Source organism: Microcaecilia unicolor, chromosome 7 (genome assembly GCF_901765095.1).
Source record: "Microcaecilia unicolor chromosome 7, aMicUni1.1, whole genome shotgun sequence".
Taxonomy (NCBI): Eukaryota; Metazoa; Chordata; class Amphibia; order Gymnophiona; family Siphonopidae; genus Microcaecilia; species Microcaecilia unicolor.
The window spans coordinates 200,865,834-200,889,410 of record NC_044037.1 but is presented as its reverse complement, the minus strand read 5'-3'; the positions used below and the strand labels follow the sequence as shown (position 1 = coordinate 200,889,410).

Genomic DNA, 23,577 nt, shown 5'->3' with positions numbered 1-23,577 from the left:
TATCCTTGGGGAATATGCCATGTTGGAACATGTACTTTAGGTGGGATGTGAGATCTGCAATGAATCGATCGGGATGCGATTTCATTAAATAGTTGGGGATTTGTGTCCAGTTGACATTAAGTGGTGGTGAATTTACTGGCCGCCTGTGCAACTGTTTCATCTGTGAGCTGGGTGAAGTTTGATCAAGTTCGATCTGATGGGTATTCTCCTGAGTGTGAGTCTAGTTCATCAAGGAAGGTATCAAGGTTAGTGTTTTCTTGAGACACTAGTAAAAAAGCCCCGTTTCTGATGCAAATGAAACGGGGGCTAGCAAGATTTTCTTCTGTATGCATGTGGGAGTGTGTGTGTCTGTGCCCTCTCTCCCCTCCCCCCTCTGAGTCCTTTACTGTTACAGAGAGAGCGATTTGATTTCGTGCTTTGCTGTGTTTTCCTTCACTGTTTGTGTTACAGAGAGAGCGAGGGCGGGGCAGACACTCATGGGGAAACCGGATATCTCTCCCCCTTCACACTTCCGGCTGGAGGCACCGGATATCTCTCCCCCTTCACACTTCCGGCTGGAGGCTTCATTTAGAACGTTGGTGGTGCCTTTTATATAGAGAGATGGTTTTGCGTAGGTTGACAGTTATTTATTTGAAGTATTTGGCAAGATCGTCTGCTGGCGGAATGCCTGTATTTGGTGTGGTAATTGGTTTGGTGTCTAGTATTTTGTTCAAGAGCTGTCTGTGCTTTTTAACATATTTATAAATAACCTAGAGATGGGAGTTTTATTCAAATCTAATGAGAGACTTTATATTTCACCTTTACTTGTTCCTTTCTATTTTCATATTGCATTTTATACTGTATCCCCACAACGTATCGGTTTTCTTAACCAGAAGGTCTGAAACCCATCACATATATGTTGTAAGCATCCTGTTCCATCTCACTATATAGATTGGAAAATAAATATAAATCTTGAAAAAAAAAAAGAAAACAGATCTATAGGTGGCAGAATGAGTTAAATAGGATACAGGTAGGTTCCATTTAAATGGCAATTTATTTATGAAATGTATTAACATGTAATGAGGGTATATTCCCACAGGGGCTACACATGTTGACCTGGTGTTCATTTACCCTTGAATTGTATAGCCAGCATCTAATCCTCTTTTATGTACCAGTTTCTTCTGTAGTAACATGCTTAGTTTGCACAACAGCAGTTTAGTGTACTTTAAACCTATTAACTGTGGAACAGGCTGATAGTGTGCACTAATGCTGGCCACAAACAAAGTCCCAATCATAAAACATGGAAACCCATGAACAGGATCACCAAACTGCTACTACTGCATACGCAGCACTGTACACAAAAAGACAGTCCCTGCTCAAAGAGCTCACAATCTAAATAAGACAGGTAAACAGACAGAAAAATTAAGAGGTAAGGGGATAAAAGAGGTGGGGTAAAGGGCAAGTGAGTAGTGGTTAGGAGTCAAAAGCAGTGTCAAAGAGGTGGGCTTTTAGCCTGGACTTGAAAACGGCCAAAGATGGGGCTAGACGTACAGCCTGGGAAGTCTATTCCAGGCGTGAGGTGCAACGACATAAAAGGAACGGAGTCTGGAATTAGCAGTAGAAGAGAAGGGGATGGACAACTAACCTATAACCTCCTCTACTGTTCCATATCAGTTTTCAAGTCAATTAATTCTTTTTTCTTTGTATGCAAACACCTAAAAATGCAGATTAGAATTAGCAAATGATGAAAAGCATAAGAACATAAGAGTAGCCATACTGGGTCAGACCAATGGTCCATCTAGCCTAGTGTCTTGTTTTCCAAACAGTGGCCAAGCCAGGTCACAAGTACCTGGCAGAAACCCAAATTGTGGCAACACTCCATACTACAAATCCCAGGGCAAGCAGTTGCTTCCTATGTCTGCCTCAATAGCAGACTATGGACTTTTCCTCCAGGCTTGACATAAATTTTAGCATGGCATTTGCAAGAATGACTACAAAACACACATTATGGAAAGGCAAGGTTGTCTTACTCTTATTTATAAAATATATATCACACTCAAGAATTTTCTGTACTGATAGTTGTTCATAACCTTGTATGTACTTTGTTTCCTTTTGCAGCTTGGGTTTGTGGTCTCATTTCTATCACTGTCATCAGCCTGCTCTCCTTGCTAGGCATCATACTGATTCCCATCATCAATCAAGGGTGCTTCAGATTTCTTCTGTCCTTCTTAGTTGCTTTGGCTGTTGGAACATTGAGTGGAGATGCTTTACTCCATCTACTGCCTCATGTAAGTATTGGGTGGGTTACTGCAAGCTGTTAAACTACAGTTAATTTTTGCTATGTGTGCAGAATATTTAATTCAAAATGAACAAAATTATGTAGAAGTTGTCACATGATGAGGCAATAAGCACTGTTGGAAAGTCAACTAGTGATTAAAAAGCTTTGAGCTAGAAGACTGAGCGACATTAAACCAACTGACAGGATATTTTTGTTTTTTTAAACTACTACTACTACTTGACATTTCTAAAGCGCTACTAGGGTTACGCAGCGCTGTACAGTTTAACATAGAAGGACAGTCCCTGCTCAAAGGAGCTTACAATCTAAAGAGCATCTCTAAACCTCTACTAGCTTTTTGTGCTGAAATGTTTTTCCCAGCAGGTTTTTCATTTTTAACTCTTTATCCTTTGGTATTTTAGTCTTTTGTTTTGGTTTTTAAAAAAATTATTTATTTTGTTCATCATTGCTGTGTTTAGCATCTCACATTGAAGGTTCTCTCTTTTGCCAAACTATATTGAGCTAGTCTTGCAGTATGTTAAAGATTTTATTGACCCAAGGACAAGCTGGAGAATAACTCTCACAAATGGATAATTCATCTGATCAAACATGATGGTGGTATATAGTTTACAAGATGTAGTGCTTTTCCAGTACTCTACTGAAAATAATCTGTTGTTCCTACACAACTCTCATCAGTTGCAGCCAGTTCAGGTCTAGTTTTTCCATAGAGCCCAATGTTACATTTTTCGTAGTGTCTAAGTGATATTTTTCTCTTCAAAAAATGTTGCTATTTTTCTGTAGTTTGCATTTCAGTTTGGCCTTTTTCCTGTTTATATATTCCTTAGGTATTTTTCATTTAATTTGTAAGTTTTGTATGAAAAATAATTTTCTTTTGTAGCCATAGTCTGTATGTCAGTTGATTTTTACCGTCCTTGTACAGCATCTAGTTGTTCACTTCATGAGAGATTTGCAATTTAGCCAGTCAAGTATTCTGCCAACTTCCATTACGTTCATTCCCACTATTCCAGGACAAGTGGGTAGTTATGTCCATCGACCAGCAGGTGGAGATAGAAAATACAGAACTGAGCACCACTACATAGCTCCCTGCTAGCAGCTCAGCTCCTCAATATTTTTGCTTGTTTGTGCTGTGCTCCAGTTAAAAAAAAAAAAAAAAAAAAAAAAGCGGGTGTGTAGCGGGGTGCACCACATGTTTTCCCACACAGCAGCAGTCTCTGGCCATGGCAACCCCCGCTTAGTGTGTGACCTGCTGACCATCTTGCAGTGAGCAGTGTTCCTCCTTGAGCCGCTGAGCAGTCCGGTTCCCAAGTGGAGGAGCTGATTCGGGGCTTGCACATACAGGGTGCGTTTGGTCACAGCAGCGTGCTTCTTTCAGCTCTAGTCCCCGGTGCAGGGCCTTGGTGCTTCGCCTCAGAAGGAGGTGGGAATGGCGGCCATTTTGGGTTTTTTTTTTCAGCTGAAGCGAAGCCCCTGCGCAGGCAGCTGTGTAGGTGTGTGTGTGGGGGGGGGGGGGGGGGGGCCTGGGTTAGGGCCAACCCTTCGTCTGCTCCACCAGGCCTTGGGCTGGTGCTAGGATCCTTTTCTCCAGCAGGGCTGGCAGCTCTGGGGAGAGAGAGAAGATGGGGATCTCCCTGCCTGTTCCCAGGGGATTGCGACTGCTGCCCCATGGAGACTCTCAGATTTTGCTGCAGTTGGACTGCTAGGAGGCGGCCCCCTGATTTCAGAGGCACTTGCAGCGCTCCCTTGGGGAGTTTCCGGAAGGTAGTCAGGAGGCTAGCCTTATGAAGAGCCTCAGGACCACCCAGTGTATTTCTCCATTCACCTGGACATTCGGGTCCTGCTTGCCACAAGGTGGAGTGCGTCTGACACAGGCCTACAGGTTGGGAGGACCGTGGCCTGTCCTTTTTCTCTGGTGCCAGAAGGAGGAGATGTTCCCTTACCTAAGTTGTACTCGGTGTCTGCAGTCACCTAGAGTACTACCCTCCCGGTGGTTTGCGGCCTTGCCTTGAGGGATCTGCTAGATAGGAAGCCGAAACTGGCTTTCCAGCACACCTTGAGGTGACTGCTTTGGAGCTGCAGGCTTCTGTTTGTAGTCCTTTGGTGGCACAGGCCTGTTTGCAGTGACATCAGCAGTCCTTTTTCCTGGGGCAGTCCTGGGCTACCTGGATGGCGGCGGGTTTAGCCTGTCTGATGGCCACTGTGTATGTCAGTTTTTCAGCCACAGGCATGTCTTTTACACTCTCCGCGAGGCGTGAGTTCTGGCTGCGGGCGTGGGTGTCCGTTGCCACTTCAAAGGCCTGCGTGGTCAAGTTACCCTTTTGAGACGCATTTCCTTTTGGCAGTGACCTCAGCAATTTGATTCAGGAGCTGGGTGAGCGGGCCCCAGCGTCCTCCAGAAGACGTTCCTTGTTCCTCTGCTTGCCTTGTGGGCTCAGCAGGTGCCCTGTTTCATGACAGCTCTTTGTGTAGGTCTGGTCGTCAGATCTTTGGCCAGAGGGCTCAGTTTTGGACCCGGCAATCTTCCTTCTTGGGGACGGAGTGAGTAGCTGCTGTCTCCCGGCAATCCCAATATAGCCAGGCCGGATAGTCCCTCTGGGCCTATAGGGGGCTGCTTCAGGCCTTTCGGGATGTGTGGTCTACCTTTTCCTCAGCTCTGCCACTCCCATCCATTCAGAGAGAGAGTTGTCTGTGCTCTTGAGACCAGGGAGCGTAATTACCTTCCCCTCTTGAGGCTGCTTCTGCAGTTCTTTTCCAATTCCGGTCCCGACCATTTAGTTTCCTCACGGGCCCGGGGACCTTTTCCTAGGTCGTACGTGTAGCGGTCTTTCTGCGGAGATGGAGGTTTCGTTTCCTCCTGCACTTGGACAGCTCGCTAATCCAAGCCTCCTGTTCCCAAGCTGGTGGGTGAAGGTGGCCGTGGTCTCTGCTTGTATTCTGGGAGGCTCTTCTCCTCCTCTTGTTGGAAGGCACACTCTCCTGGGCGTGTGACTACATCTTGGGCAAAGGCTTCGCTGTCTTCTCTGATGGATATTTGTAGGGCAGAGGCATGGGCTTCTCTGCTTTCCTTCAGTAGCATGATGGTATAGCGGGGGCCACGCAGGCAGCGGCAGCATTTGGGGTGTCAATTCTGCTTGTGGCAGGTTCGGCTTCCCACCCTCATAGTGATAGCTTTTGAACATCCCACTCATCCTGGAATAGTGGGAATGAACGTAATGGAAGGAGAAATTAGGGCTTACCTGATAATTTTCTTTCCATTAGTTCTTCACACTATTCCAGGAGCCCTCCCATGGTTCGATGCCATGATTGGTGGCTGTATGCATTGTCTTTGTATCCTGTTTTCCAGGGACCTTGTCTTCTGATGGTTCTTGGGGCTGGATGTGTTGGTTACTGACCATGTGCCTGATTGGGCGTTCTTTCTTCCTTGCTTGAGGACTGATAATGAGGAGCTGAGCTGCTAGCAGGGAGCTATGTAGTGGTGTTCAGTTCTGTATTTTCTAGCTCCACCTGCTGGTCGATGGACATAACTACCCACTCGTCTTGGAATAGTGTGAAGAACTAATGGAAAGAAAATTATCAGGTTAAGTCCTAATTTCTCCTTTTTTAAATTTTTGCTACATTTGTACCCAGCATTTTCCCACTCATGGCAGGCTCAATGCGGCTTACATGGGGCAATGGGGAGGGTTAAGTGACTTGCCCAGAGTCACAAGGAGCTGCCTGTGCCTGAAGTGGGAATCGAACTCAGTTCCTCAGTTCCCCAGGACCAAAGTCCACCACCCTAACCACTAGGCCACTCCTCCACTCCTTCTTTCCCAAACCTTATGCCCATACTAGTGAAAGCGCACTGTACACTTTGGACTGCAGGAGATCATTGGCCGCCTATCTGGAGCGAATTAAAGCCCATAAACAGTCCACCTAGCTTTTTGTTTGTTTTGACCCCTACAGGATGGGAACTGCCATCCATAAATGCACACTATCCAATTGGCTAACAGATTTCATCTCTTTCACTTATGCCTATGCTGGACTGACTCTGGAGGGACGTGTCACGGCTCACAATATTAGACCCAGGTTCAACTACATTGACCTATGAAAGGGAAGAGAGCTCCCATAAATGCAACTCCAGGTTTTGAGAACTTAAACTTTGATGCTCTCGGTGGGCAATTTAGAGAGAGTTTGTGCCAAAGGGTGTAACCTGTCCAGACTATTTTAAGAACCTACTAGTCTGATGTTATAAGGGGCCACCTTTCTTGGAAATAAATTCAGCCTCCCTCCTACTGGTAGGTCGTCCAGAACTGATACATTTTTTTTTTCACCTTTGCTTTTCTGGAGCAGTCAAAAGCCTGTTCCTTGTCAGTAGCCCATCTGAGGTGAGCTCCATAGAGGTGATTTGCAAAGCTGCAATATGGTCTTTTGTTCACACATTCACAACACTGTAGCTGGCTTGGTTAGAGAATCCTTCAGCATTTATTTAGGGTCTAGAATCCAACTCCTCTCCACACGCTCGTTTGTCTTTATGTTCCAGGCTGTTCCAAAAACAAAAAAGTAATAAAAATAAGTAGTTTTTAAAACGTTTATGGCCTTTGTCTGTTGCAGGTCGCATTTTTCCTCTTTTTTTATTTTGAATGGCCTAGTAACTAGGGATTCCCATATATGCGAATAAACTGTTCTGCTTGTTCTCTGAGAAAGCGAAGTTCCTGACCTATAGCAGGGGTTACCCAAGGACGGTAGGTGACACATTGTCACATACCCCTCATTTCTCCTAGGAGTTGTAATCTATCCGCTGTTGTATTAGATTGCCTTGGTCCTTTGCAGCAATGGCTGGCGTGAAGGCATATATGGATGATATCACAGTGTGTCCTGCTAGCCACCTACTACAGGTGAATAACTTTGCTTTATAGCTTCTTTCAGCTTAGACCACTGATTTTCCACTTCTCTTTCCTCCCATCCTGCCAGCTTTCTTTATTTTACTAAAGTCATTATGTTTGAAATCCAGGACCTTGAGTTTTGTGTGTCTACACTCCGCTTTAGCTCTTATTGAACCATAAGGTGTGATGATCACAACTGCCCCAGACATTACACACATTTTCTCCACTTGTGAGCATGAAATTCAGCATCACCCCTCTCTTGTGGGTTCTATCGTTATTGTCTGAGCAGAGCACTTTGAAAGGCATCCACGATCACACTATTTCTTTCTGATTCTTCAGATGCAACATTCTAATCCACATCTAGCAGGTTGAATCTTTCAGCTACAGCACTTCCCCTTTCATTCCCAGCCTTTGGATATATATAACCAGATCTTTGTCCAGATTCTCTGTTTGCGTCAGAGGTCTGTAGACGACACCTATGTGAACAATGATTCCATCTTCTCAAAGATGATCCATATTGCTTTCTCTTTTTCCCAGAAGCTCTTCATTTCAGCTACTTTTATATTGTTTTTTATATACAGTGCTACTCCACCTTTTCAGCCATCTGTATCCTTCCTAAAAAGATTATAGCTTGGTATGGTTGCATCCCAGCCATGCGAGTCATTGAACCATGTTATGTTTCTGTGACAGTAACAAGATCTAAATCTGCTTCTAACATTGGGGCTTGCAGATCCTTCACTTTGTTGCTTAGACTGTGATCATTTGTACTCCTTGCTTTCCATCTATATTTTATTGTCTCTCTCACCTTTTGCCTAGTCCCTCTTTGCAGTTAGTCGCTAATAACTGATTTGCTAAGATGGTTTATTTTATTATTTCTCCCACTGTTTCCCACTTTTCCTTTTGCTGGGGGTGATTTCTTGAACTCATCTGCTTCTGTTTGCCACCCCCACTCTTATTTAAACACCTGAAAATATATTATCTGAATTTCTCACTGAGGATCCTCTTTCCTGCTACGAAAAGATGTAGCACGTCATTACGTTATAGCCTTTTGTTTCTCCATGTGTTGCCTCATCCTCCTATGCATATAAAATCTTCTTGTTGACACCAGATTTTGAGCCACTTATTGAAGTTTTCTGTTGTATGTAATCTTTCCTCTCCCTTTTCATAGACACTTCAGAAAAAGTTACAGTCTGTACCAAAGTCTTTAGCCCTTCCCCCATCTTCTGAAAAGCTCTCTGTGCTACAGGAGCCCTGTTTTTTACCAGGTTATTTGTCTCCAGGTGGATAATTACATCAACTTTAGAATCCTCTCTCTCTCTGATCGTACTCAGTATTTGATTTGTATTCTCGCTCTCTGAGGATCCTGAAAGGCATTTCACTTTGCTGATACCTATGGACTGTGTTCTAGGTTCATCCCTCTGATAAGAAGAGTCCCCTAGTAGCAAGAATTTGCTGTTTATGAGCTGTTTCTTGTGTGTTTGGAGGGTGTTGAGTTAACTTTTTGGTCTCTGGTTCCACTTCAGTTCTGATTTCTTGAGTATCATAATGCTAGAGTGCTGCAAAAGCATTTTGTATTGTCAACAATTGGGCAGGTGGATGCCTCTTTGACACAGGTCTTAATCTACCTGAGTCTACTGTCATCCTATTTATTTTTTAGGTGTTTTAATCTCTGTGGGAGTGGGGGTAAACTGGTTGGATGCTGTGTAGTTCTGGAAGCCGCTTTAATTGCAGCCGATTCCTATTTGAGCTTTGGCAAGCTTCTGTTGCATAGCAGATAGTTGTAGACAGATGGACAAGCTCTAATCATTCGCATGGTTTGCCTTAAGAGAAAGGCACCACAGTTATTTCAGTGATTGGTTGCAGTTTAGAAAAGTTATTTTATGATAAATGAGTACCAGTTAGGAAGAGTACAAATATATAGCAATTGTAGTCCAAACAGTTCAGCTAATGAGAGACAGGAAAGAGGGGGTTTTTTTTCCCACTCCATAGGATAGATTAAAGCAATGCTAGCAAACTCTGTAGGAAAGCAGAGTGAAAAGAAGTGCAAGTAAGAGAGCAGTGTAGGATCTATGAATCTAACTAAATATAAAAACTGTTGATTCCCTCTGACTTCATGCTTGTGATGTAGTGTATTGTGATGCCCTGCTTTGACTATTGTAATGGTCTCTCAATAGGGATCTGGAGGAATTCACTTAAAGCATTACAGGTTACACAAAATACAGCTGCTGGAGTATTAACAGGTTGCTCACATTATATTCATATTTTTCCCAGACCTTGAAAAAAATTGCATTGGCTTCCAGTAGAGCAGAAGATTATTTTTAAAAGTATATTGCTGGTTTTTAAAGTCTTGAATAATTTTGTGTTTCCAGTGATAGCAACAAGTCTATGAATCTATCAGCCTCCAGGTCCCTTTTACAGATACCTTCTTTTGGTGCGATTAGATTAGAAGAATATTGCAAGTTTATTTTTAAGGTAATTGGGCCACATTTGTGGAACAGTTTACCTTTAAAATTAAGAAGTGCCAAGAACTTGGGAGTATTTAAAAAAAGACCTGAGCAGGCATATGGTAAGAATTAAGAATGAAGGTATACAAGCAGTAGCAGTTTTACTGGAGGATATATAAGAAGCCAGCTATTTTATGAGTCAAATTTTATGAAGGTTGTGGAGATGGATAAAAGCTATAACTGTAAGAGTGTCTTGATTTTGTTTTATTTATTGTGTTATGTTTTTGATCTGTGTTAAGTTGTACTGTATAATGGACTATGTATGTTTTAAGTTGTTACCTACTGAGAATAATGAGATCGAGTGGGATATAAATAAATATAAATTCAGAAGAGTTTATCTTCAAACTGTGTGTGTGTGCTTCCAAAGTCCTAGTTCCCCAGGAAACAGCCCCTCCCTCAAACACACTCTGCCCGATATTCAGCCACTCATAGCCATGGGCTGAGCTGACACTGGATATTTAGTGCAGGGTCATGCATGGCTCCTGGTATTGAATATCTGGCAATCAGTGGTTAACCGGGAACCAGCCAGTATTGAGAGTGTGATGGGATGCACTTGGAATGCCCTACCGTGGCAGGTAGTGGAGATGAAAACCGTAGCAATTAAAAAATGCATGAGATAAACACGTTGGAATCCTGATTAGACGGAATTGATCCAAAGAAGCTTAACAGAGACTAGGTGGCAACACTTGTAATTGGGAAGCAAATAGATTTGGATGGGCTGGAATGGAACTTATCAAGGGCTTCAATAACAACTTCAAAAGTATTTTGAACAAGGACAGTGCCAGGCAGACTTCTATGGTCTTTGCCCTGAAAGTAGCATGAACAAATCAAGTTCAGGTATACCTATGTTGTATCACCTCATACCTTATGTAATGAGTTTATCTCTTCGGGCAGACTGGATGGACCATACAGGTCTTTATCTGCCATCATCTACCATGTTACTATTATAACTTTAGCACATAAAGTTAGGACAGCCTATTTGCTGTCCTAACTTTATACAATTACTTAGCCAGTTAGCAGACTGAAAAGCACTGCTAACTGTAGATTCTCCACCCCTGGCTCGCCCCTAACCTTGATTTCTTGTTTTATTCACCTGGTCTGTTAAATTCTCCTATTGCCAGCAGTCTTTTTTTAGAGACTTGGTGTGTGTGTGTGGCATTGGTTAGGTTTTTGACAAAATTTAGTTGTTTGACTTTGCTTCGTTCATGTTTCTGATACTGTCAGAGAAGCATACCAGTAGCCTTCAAGAAGTATATGTGCTGCAGTCACGTGATATCTGTTGCCTTTTTGACAACTGTATACATTTCCTTGGGATCAGACATGCCATCCTAGGTTGTGGCACCTTTCAGAAGATAATAGAACATGTGTATTCAATGATCCTGAGCAAAAGCGACAGTGGAGAGTGACTAAGCAAGAAGAAAGTCAGTGTCCTTGAGTGGCCCTGTCAGAGCCCCAGACTACAGTCCAATCTAAGACTTGGCAAGACTTGGACAGCAGTTCACAGATGACCTCCAGCCAACTTATAAAGATTGAGCTATTCTGCCAAAAAGAATGGGGAAAATTGCACCGTTCTACTATGCAAAGTTATTGTTGCCAAAGGGGCTTCCACCAAGTATAGCGGGAAGGGTTGTGAAGACTTAATTACTTTTGAATATTTCCATAATTGTTCGTTCATGTTGCAGGTTTACAGCATGTTGTGTCTATCAGTGAAACAAACCTTAATGCATTTTGAATTGTAATTTTAGGCAGACAGAATCTGAAGGTGTGCTCTCTGTTTCTCTCTAAATACATATATATATATATACTGATAATGGCTTTGCAGATATTCTCTTTATCTTGGATTCACTATTGAGCACTTACTATGGGTAAAAATGAATAGGATAGTTTTACTTTCTTAGAAATATTAAAAATAGAAGTTGAGATGAAATAATATATTTTTTAAGCCATACTTATAGCTAAATGTGTGCAGTTTTGTAAAAGTGTACATATTGTCAAAGAGACTGTGAAGAATAATACTGCCTGCTATAACATAGAACTAATATCATGACACTGTGTCAGTGAAGTTGGGAGTGACATGAGTGACATGTACACTGTCTGCTGTCTTTCTGATTAGCAAACTTTTCATCTTGGTTAGCGATATGACTGCAAGGCATAAATTAACTTTTATCACTTCCTGTATACATGTGATGAACTTAACATGCCTAACTATGATCTGGAATATATTTTACCAGATAGGTACCATTTTATAAATTGGGTGCAGGGGCCACGCAAGGGATAGAAAACTAATAAATATAACTGTTACAAAACAGAGTAAAACTGGCAACATTCCTAATTTTACCTGTGATTAAGACAAGCCTTTAGAAAATGGGACAGTGCAGTGTCCAACTGAATAACATTTGTTTTATTCTTTTTATTTTAAAAAGTCTCAAGGGGGACATGATCACAGTCAACATGGCGGACATAGTCATCAGCTTTCACACAAACACGAAGCTGAGTCTGAAAGCCTTCTGGAAGAATATGATTCTGTTATGAAAGGGCTTGTGGCACTTGCAGGCATTTACCTGCTCTTCATCCTTGAACACTGTATACGAATGTTTAAACACTACAAAGATGAAAAGGTATGTTAATATTCTTAGAATGTTATTTCAGAAAAATTTTCAATTCAGTATTTGTTCTGAAATGTAAATCATGGTTTCTAAATAATTGTATGTTGTGAAAAAGATCTAAATCTTTTTTTCTTGTCCTGCAATGTTTTGATCGGCATATAGGGGATTTCAGTGCCCCATATTTTGGCTACATTACGAGAGCTGCTTATGGTTGTAATCAAAGTAGTTTTCAGTGGAAAGCCAAATAGTGATTAAAATTGTTCCCAAACAAGAAATGAACAGCCTTAGAGAATTTCTGTTCAATATTTATGGACCTATTGAGGGGTGATTTTTAGGGCTACACGTTAATCGCAATTAATAATTAACCTGCCAGCATCTCTCTCTCCCCTCCCCTCCTGGGTTACCTTTTCAGTAGTCTTTGCCCTGCAACTTCCTGTTTTCAGCAGAGGGTGGGATGGGTCAGAGGGAAGGGCCCAGTGCAGTCTGAGGCAGCATTTCAATATGGCTGCCGATGCAGGGCGGAAAATTACTGAAAAGATAAACTGGGAAGGGGAGGGAAGAAAGAGCCATTGGCGGTCCGAGAGGGGAGGGAGAGATGCCAGACTGACCATGCGGGTGGGTGGAGGAGGGAGGGAGAGAATAGAGAGAGAACATCGGGCAGGTGGGAGAGAATTAAGAGAGAATCGTGGTGGGGGAGGGAGAGAATTGAGAGAGAGCCGCGGGCGAGGAGGGGAAGTTATTGAGAGAATCTCGGGCAGGGAGGAGGGGAGGGAGAGAGAACTATGGGCAGGGCCAAAAGGTGAAGGAGAGATTCTAGACTGTGCATGGGGGGGGGGGGGGGGGGGGGAGAGAGATGCCAATTGAGGAAGAGAAGGGAAGGAGGGAAATGGAGGGAGAAGAGAGAGAGATGGGCTCAGAGAGAGGGAGAGAGAGCGGGAGGGAGAAAGAGATAATAGACCTGGGGTGGAGAGAGTTGTGGGAAGGAACAAAAAGAGAAAGGTGTTGGGCTCGGTGGTGGGGGGGGGGGGGTGGGGGATTGGGAGGGAAGAGAGAGAATGAACCTGGGGGTAGGGGGAGGAAGGGAGAGAGAGCTGGTTATGGAGGCAGGAGAAAGGAAGATAATTGGCATAGCCACAGGTATTTATTTTTATTTTTGTTACATTTGTACCCCGCGCTTTCCCACTCATGGCAGGCTCAATGCGGCAGGCAATGGAGGGTTAAGTGACTTGCCCAGAATCACAAGGAGCTGCCTGTGCCGGGAATCGAACTCAGTTCCTCAGTTCCCCAGGACCAAAGTCCACCACCCTAACCACTAGGCCACTCTAAAGAAAGGGGCCTTGGAGACCTGGGGCCCCCCTACTTTGGGCTCTGGCCCCCTCCAAAGATGCAATGCCTGTTCGATGGCTGATGGGATAGCTGAAGCCCCGCCAGCTGAAGAAATCCGCTGCCTAAGTCATCCCCTTCCTCTTTGTACTGCCTCAGGAACATGGAAACCAGCGGGTGCCTCCAGCCACCAGCGCTTGCACTCCCCAAGTATTCTCAGTTTGTGTATAAACTGAGCATGCTTGGGGAGTGCCAGCATCTGCAGCTGGAGGCACTCTGCTGACTTCCTCGCTTCTGAGGCAGCCCAAGGAGGAAGGGGACCACTTTTGGCAGTGGATTTCTTTGACTGGCGGGGCTTCAGCATCCCCATTAGCCAATGTATGATAGCCAATGTGTGCCCCCCCCCCCCCCCCCCAGTCCATCCCTGTGTTCCTTCTCCTCTGCTCTCCCAGTGGACTGCTAGCTATGCCCTGCTTTTAATCGTGTGAATAATTATGATTACAAATTTTAATCAACATGCAGCCCAAGTAATTTTAAAAGGCTATTTATCCAGGTAAAGAAGCTATCTGAAAATTTCTCACCCTTTCACAGGATAAAAGTGTGCATGGAGATCACCAAAGCATTTACTTTTACCTGTAGGAAATTTAGGTAGGGTTAGCTCATGGGAATCATCTGTGCACATAGTTTTGCATTTTCAAAAATATACATATTGTTTTTGAGGGAATACGTGTTCATGTGGAAAGCAAGTTCTGACCTTTTAGGAATACTTCTTAGGCAGTTTTCCAAGGGAAAGTACAGTATGCATATACTTTTCTCTTTGAGCATAAGTGCAGAGTTAATAGTTAAATATCCTTTCAGGCTTTGTACTTACATAATTTTGAAAATTGCCCCCATTATCTCTGCTGAGAATACCTTGATCTCTTAAAGGTTAGGTTTTTCTAAACAGCTCTACAAAGTTTCTATGTGGTGATGTGCATTAATGTGTGTTATTTACCATAAGTCCCTTTTTATGCAAAGGGACCTATAAATTAATAATGTGTATTAAAGCATTCATGTGTGCTAACATGGTAGTGCACTTTCACCTTTCTTATATGGATGAATAGACTAATAAAGCTGCAGGCTAAGAACCGGGGAAACCAGGGTCAAAACCCACTGTGGCTCCTTGTGATCTTGGGCAACCCTCCATTGCCTCAGGTTCAAAATTAGTTTGTAAACTCTCTGGGAACAGCAATACTTATGTTCTTCTTATCTTCCATTATAATATGATTATTTAGTCTTTCTGACACTTTCAAAATGTGTTTTCTTTGTTGTCTTCAGTGCATCAGCGGAACACATGATTGCATTTTCAGCTCTGTAACCTTGTCACAGAAGTATGTCTGAATTTTGCCTTTCCCATTTCAGTTTGGCAAAGGTTTTCCCTTCTGGTTTCCTCAAAATATTGAAACCACAAATGCATCCAACTTGAACTGAAGAATTTACCTAGCGGACCTCTTTATCCAAGTTCCCTGTTCTCTGAGAAAAAGGATAGCACATCAGTCTTTTTCAAATGTGATGGCTGTCCTGAATGCACCAAAAGTCTTCAGAAATAAAATCCAACAAAATGTCAAATTGTTTTCAAGCAGGTAGTCTAAAACAATCTTGAATCAATAGTAAGGCATAAAGGAACCCTTTTACAAAGCTACGGTAGGGCTACCGCGGCAATGGCACATGGCAAATCGGCCCTACCGCAGGAGCATGATGGTAGTTCAGTGTGTGCCATGCGCCATTTTCAGTGCTCCAAAAATATTTTTTTTTTTTTTAGCGACGGGGTTTTACCTGATGGTAATTGGACAGTGCCGCATGCTGGCTGGTTACGGTCAAGTTAGCATGGGAGCCCTTACCGCTCTTAACTTACCACATGGCCATTTCCATTAAAAAAACAAAAACGAAACTCATTTTACCCGCTGTGGTAAAAGGGGGCCATGGCATGCGGCAAACCCGCGCGCTGACGCCACTGCAGGGGTCCTTTTTCTGCAGTTTGGTAAAAGGACCCCAAAATGAAGCAACAATAAAACAGGGAATCAATTTATTTAAAAGAAACAGCAATAAATGATAAGAGGAAGAAATAAGACACAGAATAAAAAGTATTTATAAAACTGTATAGAGAATTAATATTATAGTTTATTCAGAATTTTATATACCACTTTAGAGTAATAAGAAATGAAAAACAAACTCAAAATAATGAATTAAATTCTATTTTTAATCCTATTTTTTTTAATAAAATAGATGAGCAAAACAATGTGGTTATGTATAAAATCATAAGGGAGAATGGAAAGGGCAAGGAAAAGCGAGGAGTGAGAAGAAAAAGAATAAATTAAGAGAAAACAAAAGACCATCACATTACTGGATGGAAATAGCCAACAGTTTAAAACTTAAAAAAATAATATATATGTAAAGACAATTTAAACATAATATTAAAAATACAAGGTACATCACAGCAAAAATCAAGAAGTAAGACAACCAGCAGCACCTTATGAAAGAGTGATGTTCCCATCAAAATTCAGCAACCTATAAAAAAGAAAAACAAAACAGTGAAATGAATTTCTTGGTTTAGCTCTGAAGGTTTTACTGTATTTAGTTAAAAAATTAAGTTTTGCTCTTATTTTTTCCTTATTTCTCCATGTGAGGACATTAAAATGATGCATAAAACACATCTCTTCCTCTCCATCCTTCCTACTCCTTACCCCTCCCCATCTCTTCTCCTTTTGCTCATCCTGTCTTTGTTTACCTCTCCATGCTCAATTTACATATCCTCAAGACCCCACTACTACTATGTTTACTACAACTTGTAACATTCTCCTTCAAGACTTTGTAATTCTATTTACTATGTAAGCCGCATTGAACCTGCTATGTGTGGGAAAGTGCGGGGTACAAATGTAATTAATAATAATAATAATAATCTTAATTCTTCGAAACTTTGATCATTAATTAGGTATTGTTCGAGCAATGGTGCATTCATAGCATGTTTTGTTATACAGTGTTTGTGTTCTGCCTTCCTAATGCTTAACTTTCGTTTCATTTTACCACTTTGTACCAACTTGCATGGACTGACAATAGCCACCTCTTTATGCTGGCTTACAGAGAACAATTGGTGTGGTAGCCTCTGTTACTGAGAGCAGCCTCTTTCCTTTATGCTACTACTTCTACCTACTTTCCTATTCTGCTCTTTATTTTCTCTTTCCTGTCCACAGTTGTAGTTGTTTTCACTCTGATCAGTTTGATTGTTAACCCCTTTGTTTTGTTGAAAGGTAGTACCTAATAATAAGCATAAATCATCAAAACAGAGGCACACTTTCAAAATAGGAGGATTTTCCAAAAACATCAAAAGCAATAGTGCTCCCTTCTGTGTTAACTTTTTTAGGCTTATGTTGAACCTTCAGAGGTGTCAGTTGGGAATTACACATTTTCACAGAGATAAATGCACCATAATCATCATGGGTCCAAATTTTAGCCAACTTTTAATAAAAAAATGTTCCTTTAGTAATCTTTTAATCATTATTTCAAATACAAAATAGTACTCATCTGCTTAATAGTTGGCAGGGGAACTTAACTCCGACATGTTTCGCAATAAGCTGTGTCAAGGATCATCTCCTATAATCTAAGCAAATAGATAGAAAAAGACTTTAAAATACTGACGTTATATCCAGTAAAGTTACCTAATTGTCCAGTATTCTATTTTCAAGTTCACATTATGCAACAGTGTAATTTCTCATATTGTGTGTTTTTCTAATTATTTACACCATGTTGAACCTTCAGAGGCCAATCGGGTGTTCAGAATTACCACAATTAATATGCATGGGATACAATGGATACCTATTGCATGCACATCTCTCTCCTACATATTCATCATGCTAATCCTGAAAACCTTCTCCTAGTACAGTGATTGGAATACATAGGAGCTCTGCTAGATACATTGCAGGCTTGGGCTTTTCCACAAGCGAGAGAAGAGATTTTATCAGCGCTTGCCTCGCAAGTCAGAAGCAGCAAGCAGGTCACAGCTCAGCAAATGTTGAGATTGATAGGCCACATGACCTCAACAGTGCATGTCACGCCCATGGTAAGTTTCCACTTGAAAGAAGCCCTGTGGAGCCTAGTTTCTCAGTGGTCTCAGGCAGCTGGGAACCTGGCAGATGTCATCTAGTTTTCGCCAGAGTTGACTCATACCCTTCTCTGGTGGACAGTTTGGATGAATTTGACTGTGAGACTACCATTCCACATATCACCTCCTCAGAAGGTGCTAGCAACGGATGCATCCAACCTAGGAAGGTGAGCTCATGTAGATGGGCCTCACACCCAGAGGCTCAGGGCCATTTGGAATGCTTAAAAGGCTTTCAGAGCGAGGCTGCAAAACCAGATTATTCTTGTCCAAACAGACAACCAGGTTTCAATGTTTTATGCAAATAAGTAGGGGATACGGGATCCTACCCCTTGTGTCAGGAAGTAGTGGGGATGTGGCAGTGGGGCATCCTTCACGGGATGGACCTCTGAGCCACATAACTCCCAGGAAACGACAATTGCCTGGCTGACAGACTGAGCAGGGTTTTTCAGCTGAACGAACGATCTCTTGATATGGGCATAGCCTGCAAGATCTTCTCAGCGTGGAACATCCCCTTGGTAGATCTCTGTACCATTCATTCTCCGAGGACAAGCAGGCTGCTTGTTCTCACGACTGGGTGACGTCCGCGGCAGCCCCCACCAACCGGAAGAAGCTTCGCGGGCGGTCCGCACGCAGGGCACGCCCACCGCGCATGCGCTGCCGTCTTCCCGCCCGTGCGTGACCGTTCCCGCCAGTCTTTTCTTTTCCGCGCCTGGAGAGAGTCGTGCCGTCGCCGCTCTCTCTTAGCAGCCCCGGAAAGACCGTCGCGTTTACGCGATTTTGTTTATTTTTCGTTAGATTTTGTTGCCGCGCGCTCCTGTTTATCTTTTCTAAAAAAAAAAAAAAAGAGAGAGAGCACGCGCTCTTTTTTTTCCCTCGTTTTTCTAGCGAGGGCGTTGCGTTGTGGCCTTGTGGCCGCGCGATCGATTTATTTTTCCGAGGTGTGATTTCCGCCACCATCGACGACTTTAACTTCGCCGACGCGATTTTTCCGTCGATGTCCTCGAAGGTCCCGAGTGGATTTAAAAAGTGTGGTCGGTGCTGCCGGCCGATCTCGCAGACCGACACCCACGCTTGGTGCCTCCAGTGCCTCGGGCCGGAGCACAATATCAAGTCGTGTTCTCTGTGTCTCGGTCTCCGGAAACGGACTCAGGTTGCGAGGCAAGTTCTGCGGGACCGTCTTTTTGGAACTTGCGCCGGCCCCTCGACGTCGACCTCGACGGCATCGGTATCGACGCCCGGCCCTTCGGTACCGGTATCGATGCCCGAGAAATCGGCACCGATGGCATCGACCCCAGGAGAACAAGTCCCGTTGGCCCGCCGGTCCTCCGGTGAGGGTAGGGGTGAGAGGCCGCGTGGGCAGTCGGCCCCGGTCACTCCCTCAGCCCGTGGCCCTCGGGACCGAACCCTATCTGACCCGGTTCCTCGGGACCGAGGGGGATCGACCTCCTCCTCCTCCATACCACCTGGCACCGGTGACGGGCACTGCAAGAAGGCTAAGAAGCACCATCACCGGTCGCCCTCGACGCATCTGGCTCTCGGTACCGGGGAGGAGTCGACGCCGAAGCGTCCGCGTCGAGAGGAAAGGTCCCCCTCGGTGGTGGAGGTACCGCCACGTCAGGGTCCCAGCACCTCGGTGCACTCTCCTGGACCCGAGCAGCTTCCGGCACCGACGCCTCTACCGGCCCCCACGTCTTTCCCGACAGCGGGCCTGGACGAGTGCCTCCGAGCCATCCTTCCGGGGATCCTGGAAGGGCTGATGCGCCAGGCTGTGCCGGCGCCGGGGGTGCTTGCGCCCTTGGCGCCGATGACTGTGGCGCCGGCGAGCTCTAGCCCGGTGCCGAGGCCGTCGACGCTTGCGGCGCTGGTCTCGACCGCCACGCAGGTGGGGTCCCCGTCAACGTCGATGGAGGGAGCTTCGTCCCCGCCGGCGTGGGAGTCCACCGCTCAACGACACCGAGACCTCGGTGCCTCGACGTCGAGCCGGGCCCGGTTCAGGACTCAGCTACATGAGCTTATGTCCGATACCGAGGAAGAGGCCTCGTGGGGGAAAGAGGAGGACCCCAGATATTTCTCCTCAGAGGAGTCTGCGGGCCTCCCCTCTGATCCCACGCCTTCACCGGAGAGGAAGCTCTCACCTCCTGAGAGCCTCTCCTTTGCCTCCTTTGTAAGGGATATGTCTATTTGCATTCCCTTCCCCGTGGTCTCTGTGGATGAGCCGAGGGCTGAGATGCTCGAGGTCCTCGACTATCCATCACCACCTAGAGAGTCCTCCACGGTGCCGTTGCACAATGTCCTTAAGGAGACACTGCTTCGGAACTGGATGAGACCGCTATCTAATCCCATCATCCCCAAGAAAGCGGAATCCCAGTACAGAATCCACTCGGACCCAGAGTTAATGCGGCCCCAATTGCCCCATGACTCGGCGGTCGTGGATTCTGCTCTCAAGAGGGCACGGAGTTCGAGGGATACCGCCTCGGCGCCCCCGGGGCGGGAGTCTCGCACTCTGGACTCGTTTGGGAGGAAGGCCTACCAATCCTCCATGCTCGTGACCCGCATCCAGTCATACCAGCTCTATACGAGTATCCACATGCGGAACAATGTGAAGCAACTGGCGGACCTGGTCGATAAGCTCCCGCCGGAGCAGTCCAGGCCTTATCAGGAGGTGGTCAGGCAGCTGAAGGCGTGCAGAAAGTTCCTGTCCAGGGGTATCTATGACACCTGTGACGTGGCATCTCGTGCTGCGGCCCAAGGTATAGTGATACGCAGGCTCTCATGGCTGCGTGCCTCTGACCTGGACAACCGCACCCAGCAGAGACTGGCCTACGTCCCTTGCCGGGGGGATAATATTTTTGGTGAGAAGGTCGAGCAGCTGGTGGACCAACTGCATCAGCGGGAAACCGCCCTCGACAAGCTCTCCCACCGGGCGCCTTCAGCATCCACCTCAGCAGGTGGACGTTTTTCCCGGGCCCGGCAGGCTGTACCCTATTCTTTTGCAAAGCGTAGGTACACCCAGCCGGCCCGAAGGCCTCGTCAGGCACAGGGACAGCCCCAGCGCGCTCATTCTCGTCAACAGCGTGCGCCTAAGCAGCCCCCTGCGCCTCCACAGCAAAAGCCGGGGACGGGCTTTTGACTAGATCCACGGGAACATAGCCGCCCTCAAAGTGTCCGTACCGGACGATCTGCCGGTCGGAGGGAGGTTAAAATTTTTTCACCAAAGGTGGCCTCTCATAACCTCCGACCAGTGGGTTCTCCAAATAGTGCGGTGCGGATACGCCCTGAATTTGGCCTCCCTGCCACCAAATTGTCCTCCGGGAGCTCAATCCTTCAGCTCCCATCACAAGCAGGTACTTGCAGAGGAACTCTCCGCCCTTCTCAGCGCCAATGCGGTCGAGCCCGTACCACCCGGGCAGGAAGGGCAGGGATTCTATTCCAGGTACTTCCTTGTGGAAAAGAAAACAGGGGGGATGCGTCCCATCCTAGACCTGAGAGGCCTGAACAAATTCCTGGTCAAAGAAAAGTTCAGGATGCTTTCCTTGGGCACCCTTCTGCCAATGATTCAGAAAGATTGGCTATGTTCCCTGGATTTAAAGGACGCATACATTCACATCCCGATACTGCCAGCTCACCGACAGTATCTCAGATTCCACCTGGGCGCACGGCACTTTCAGTATTGTGTGCTGCCCTTTGGGCTCGCCTCTGCCCTACGAGTGTTTACAAAGTGCCTCGTGGTGGTGGCGGCGTATCTACGCAAGCTGGGAGTGCACGTGTTCCCATATCTCGACGATTGGCTGGTCAAGAACACCTCGGAGGCAGAAGCCCTCCGGTCCATGCAGTGCACTATTCAACTACTGGAGCTGCTGGGGTTTGTGATAAATTACCCAAAGTCCCATCTCCAGCTAACCCAGTCTCTGGAATTCATAGGAGCTCTGCTGAATACCCAGACGGCTCAGGCCTTCCTTCCCGAAGCGAGGGCCAACAACCTCCTGTCCCTGGCTTCGCAGACCAGAGCGTCTCAGCAGGTCACAGCTCGGCAGATGTTGAGACTTCTGGGTCATATGGCCTCCACAGTTCATGTGACTCCCATGGCTCGTCTTCACATGAGATCTGCTCAATGGACCCTAGCTTCCCAGTGGTTCCAAGCCACCGGGAATCTAGAAGATGTCATCCGCCTCTCCACCAGTTGCCGCACTTCACTGCTCTGGTGGACCATTCGGACCAATTTGACCCTGGGACGTCCATTCCAAATTCCGCAGCCCACGAAAGTGCTGACGAGGGATGCATCTCGCCTGGGGTGAGGAGCTCATGTCGATGGGCTCCACACCCAGGGTCTGTGGTCCCTCCAGGAAAAGGATCTGCAGATCAACCTCCTGGAGCTCCGAGCGATCTGGAACGCACTGAGGGCTTTCAGAGATCGGCTGTCCTGCCAAATTATCCAAATTCGGACAGACAATCAGGTTGCAATGTATTACGTCAACAAGCAGGGGGGCACCGGATCTCGCCCCCTGTGTCAGGAAGCCGTCGGGATGTGGCGTTGGGCTTGCCAGTTCGGCATGCTCCTCCAAGCCACATACCTGGCAGGCGTAAACAACAGTCTGGCCGACAGACTGAGCAGAGTCATGCAACCGCACGAGTGGGTCGCTCCATTCCAGAGTGGTACGCAAGATCTTCCGAGAGTGGGGCACCCCCTCGGTGGACCTTTTCGCCTCTCAGACCAACCACAAGCTGCCTCTGTTCTGTTCCAGACTTCAGACACACGGCAGGCTAGCGTCGGATGCCTTTCTCCTTCATTGGGGGACCGGCCTCCTGTATGCTTATCCTCCCATACCTTTGATGGGGAAGACCTTACTGTAGCTCAAGCAAGACCGCGGCACCATGATTCTGATAGCGCCCTTTTGGCCCCGTCAGATCTGGTTCCCTCTTCTTCTGGAGTTATCCTCAGAAGAACCGTGGAGATTGGAGTGTTTTCCGACTCTCATTTCGCAGAACAACGGAGCGTTGCTGCACCCCAACCTTCAGTCTCTGGCTCTCACGGCCTGGATGTTGAGGGCGTAGACTTTGCTGCGTTGGGTCTGTCTGAGGGTGTCTCCCGTGTCTTGCTTGCCTCTAGGAAGGATTCCACTAAAAAGAGTTACTTTTTCAAGTGGAGGAGGTTTGTCGTTTGGTGTGAGAGCAAGGCCCTAGAACCTCGTTCTTGCCCTGCACAAAACCTGCTTGAATACCTTCTGCACTTATCAGAGTCTGGCCTTAAGACCAACTCAGTAAGGAATCACCTTAGTGCGATTAGTGCTTACCATTATCGTGTGGAAGGTAAAGCCATCTCTGGAGAGCCTTTAGTCGTTCGATTCATGAGAGGCTTGCTTTTGTCAAAGCCCCCTATCAAGCCTCCAGCAGTGTCATGGGATCTCAACGTCGTCCTCACCCAGCTGATGAAACCTCCTTTTGAGCCACTGAATACCTGCCATCTGAAGTACTTGACCTGGAAGGTCATTTTCTTGGTGGCAGTTACTTCAGCTCGTAGGGTCAGTGAGCTTCAGGCCCTGGTAGCTCATGCTCCATATACCAAATTTCATCACAACAGAGTAGTGCTCCGCCCCCACCCAAAGTTCCTGCCGAAGGTGGTGTCGGAGTTCCATCTTAACCAGTCAATTGTCTTGCCAACATTCTTCCCCAGGCCGCATACCCGCCCTGCTGAACGTCAGTTGCACACATTGGACTGCAAGAGAGCATTGGCCTTCTACTTGGAGCGGACACAGCCCCACAGACAGTCCGCCCAATTGTTTATTTCTTTCGACCTTAACAGGCTAGGGGTCGGTGTCAGGAAACGCACCATCTCCAATTGGCTAGCAGATTGCATTTCCTTCACTTACGCCCA

At 45.8% G+C, this 23,577-nt stretch overlaps 1 protein-coding gene across 1 annotated transcript in view; it reads left to right on the top strand.

Moving 5' to 3' along the window:
• Window positions 1–23,577, top strand: part of SLC39A10 (solute carrier family 39 member 10) — a 103,601-nt gene that overhangs the window by 31,205 nt on the left and 48,819 nt on the right. Inside the window, exons 4-5 of the mRNA XM_030210109.1 lie at window positions 2,098–2,267; window positions 12,062–12,256. Coding sequence (XP_030065969.1) covers window positions 2,098–2,267; window positions 12,062–12,256 — 365 coding nt within the window. The remainder of the gene's footprint in view (window positions 1–2,097; window positions 2,268–12,061; window positions 12,257–23,577) is intronic.